Genomic DNA, 1,402 nt, shown 5'->3' with positions numbered 1-1,402 from the left:
TAGGGAACCATCTGGTGATTATCGTTTTGTGCAAGACTTTAGGATAGTAAACAATGCTGTACATGCAAGAGCACCTCTGGTGCCTAACACTGTTACCATTTTATCATCAATCAATCACATTTATTTTTAAAGCCCATTTTACATCAGCAGATGACACAAAGTGCTATACAGAAACACAACCTAAAACCCCTAAACAGCAATCAATGCAGCACGGTGCCTAACAAAAACTCCCTAGAAAGGCAGGAACCTAGGAAGAAACCTAGAGAGGAACCAGGCTCTGAGGGGTGGCCAGACCTCTTCTGGCTGTGCCGGGTGGAGATTATAAGAGTACATCACAATTGTGATGTTCTTCAATCTGGCCTTTAGCAGACTAAAGATTTCTGTTGGTTTAGTTCTTCACAGCCCCCCATGGCTGCAGAGTGGCATAAGGCATGATGAACTGCGGGGGTGGCTGGGGCAGGACGTAGTAGCCGAACACTGGAGGAGGTGGAGGTGGAGGCGCGTATATTGTGGTGAGGAACACAGGACCCTTCTTCTTGTATGTTGTGGGCCACACAGGGGCAGGGTGGTAGAAGTAATGCTGAGAGGTGGGCTGGAGCAGTGTTTTGGTGACCTTCTGTTGAGCATGCTCCACCCTGAGCCTGTCCCGAACCCTGGGCATCATGGCAATCGCACAAGGTTCGCCCTCCGCCTTCTCTTTCTTTCCCTCTTTCTCTTTCGTCTTCTCCTCATCTTTTCTTCCGTCCGTCTCTCCATCCTTCCCCTCCTCCTCTGTATCGCTGGAGACAGCGGAGCCACAGTCAGACGAGCTGGCAGAGTGGTAGTCAGACGTATCCAGGTCAACATCTTTGTCTCCTTTCACATCTTCCTCATCCTCCTCTTCTCCTTCTTTGAAACGAGCTACTGTGAAGTACCTGCAGTTCTCCCCTGACCGTACGCACACCTCCAGTGGGTCGATCCACAGCGCAACCTCGCATGGGAGTCCCAGCTCGCTGGGTTTGAGCTTGCTCTCCTCACACGCTCTCAGCACCTGCTCATCACACACCACCCCCTCGCTTACCCTGATACACCTGAATGCATGTCCTTTGTTGGGGTTGTCGGGGTACCAGTGGTCTTTGAATTTGTCGCACAGAAGTTGCCGCAGCTTTCCAGCAAAAGCGTCAGCTTTGGTACCATCCAAGCCACCCCGCTCCACGGCTAGGCGTCTCAGGAAATTCACCCCGGCGTTTACCTCTCTCTTCATAGTTTCTGTATAATAACCGCAGTATTTTAAATATCCAGTACAATTACTATTTTCTCTATTTCCTCTCTATATTGCTGTGATCATATTACTTGTATAGTTATCGGCACATGTTGCTTCCTTGTTCTCTTTGGTACAGTCAAGCGATAACCATGAGGGCAA

At 49.6% G+C, this 1,402-nt stretch overlaps 1 protein-coding gene across 1 annotated transcript; it reads right to left on the bottom strand.

Annotated features, from left to right (window-relative positions):
- Nucleotides 1–237: 237 nt before the first annotated feature.
- Nucleotides 238–1,402, bottom strand: LOC106561134 (protein BTG3-like). The gene has a single exon (XM_014124774.2). It carries the CDS (start codon nt 1,241–1,243, stop codon nt 389–391), a length of 855 nt encoding a protein of 284 aa, XP_013980249.2. The 5' UTR covers nt 1,244–1,402; the 3' UTR covers nt 238–388.

This window comes from Salmo salar, chromosome ssa10 (genome assembly GCF_905237065.1).
Source record: "Salmo salar chromosome ssa10, Ssal_v3.1, whole genome shotgun sequence".
Lineage (NCBI taxonomy): Eukaryota > Metazoa > Chordata > Actinopteri > Salmoniformes > Salmonidae > Salmo > Salmo salar.
Note: the sequence above shows the minus strand (reverse complement) of the source record. Positions and strands in the feature narration are given on the sequence as shown.

Bases quoted from the DNA above. Each gene is read 5' to 3' on its own strand.
- LOC106561134 (XM_014124774.2), bottom strand. From the start codon at position 1,243: ATGAAGAGAGAGGTAAACGCCGGGGTGAATTTCCTGAGACGCCTAGCC.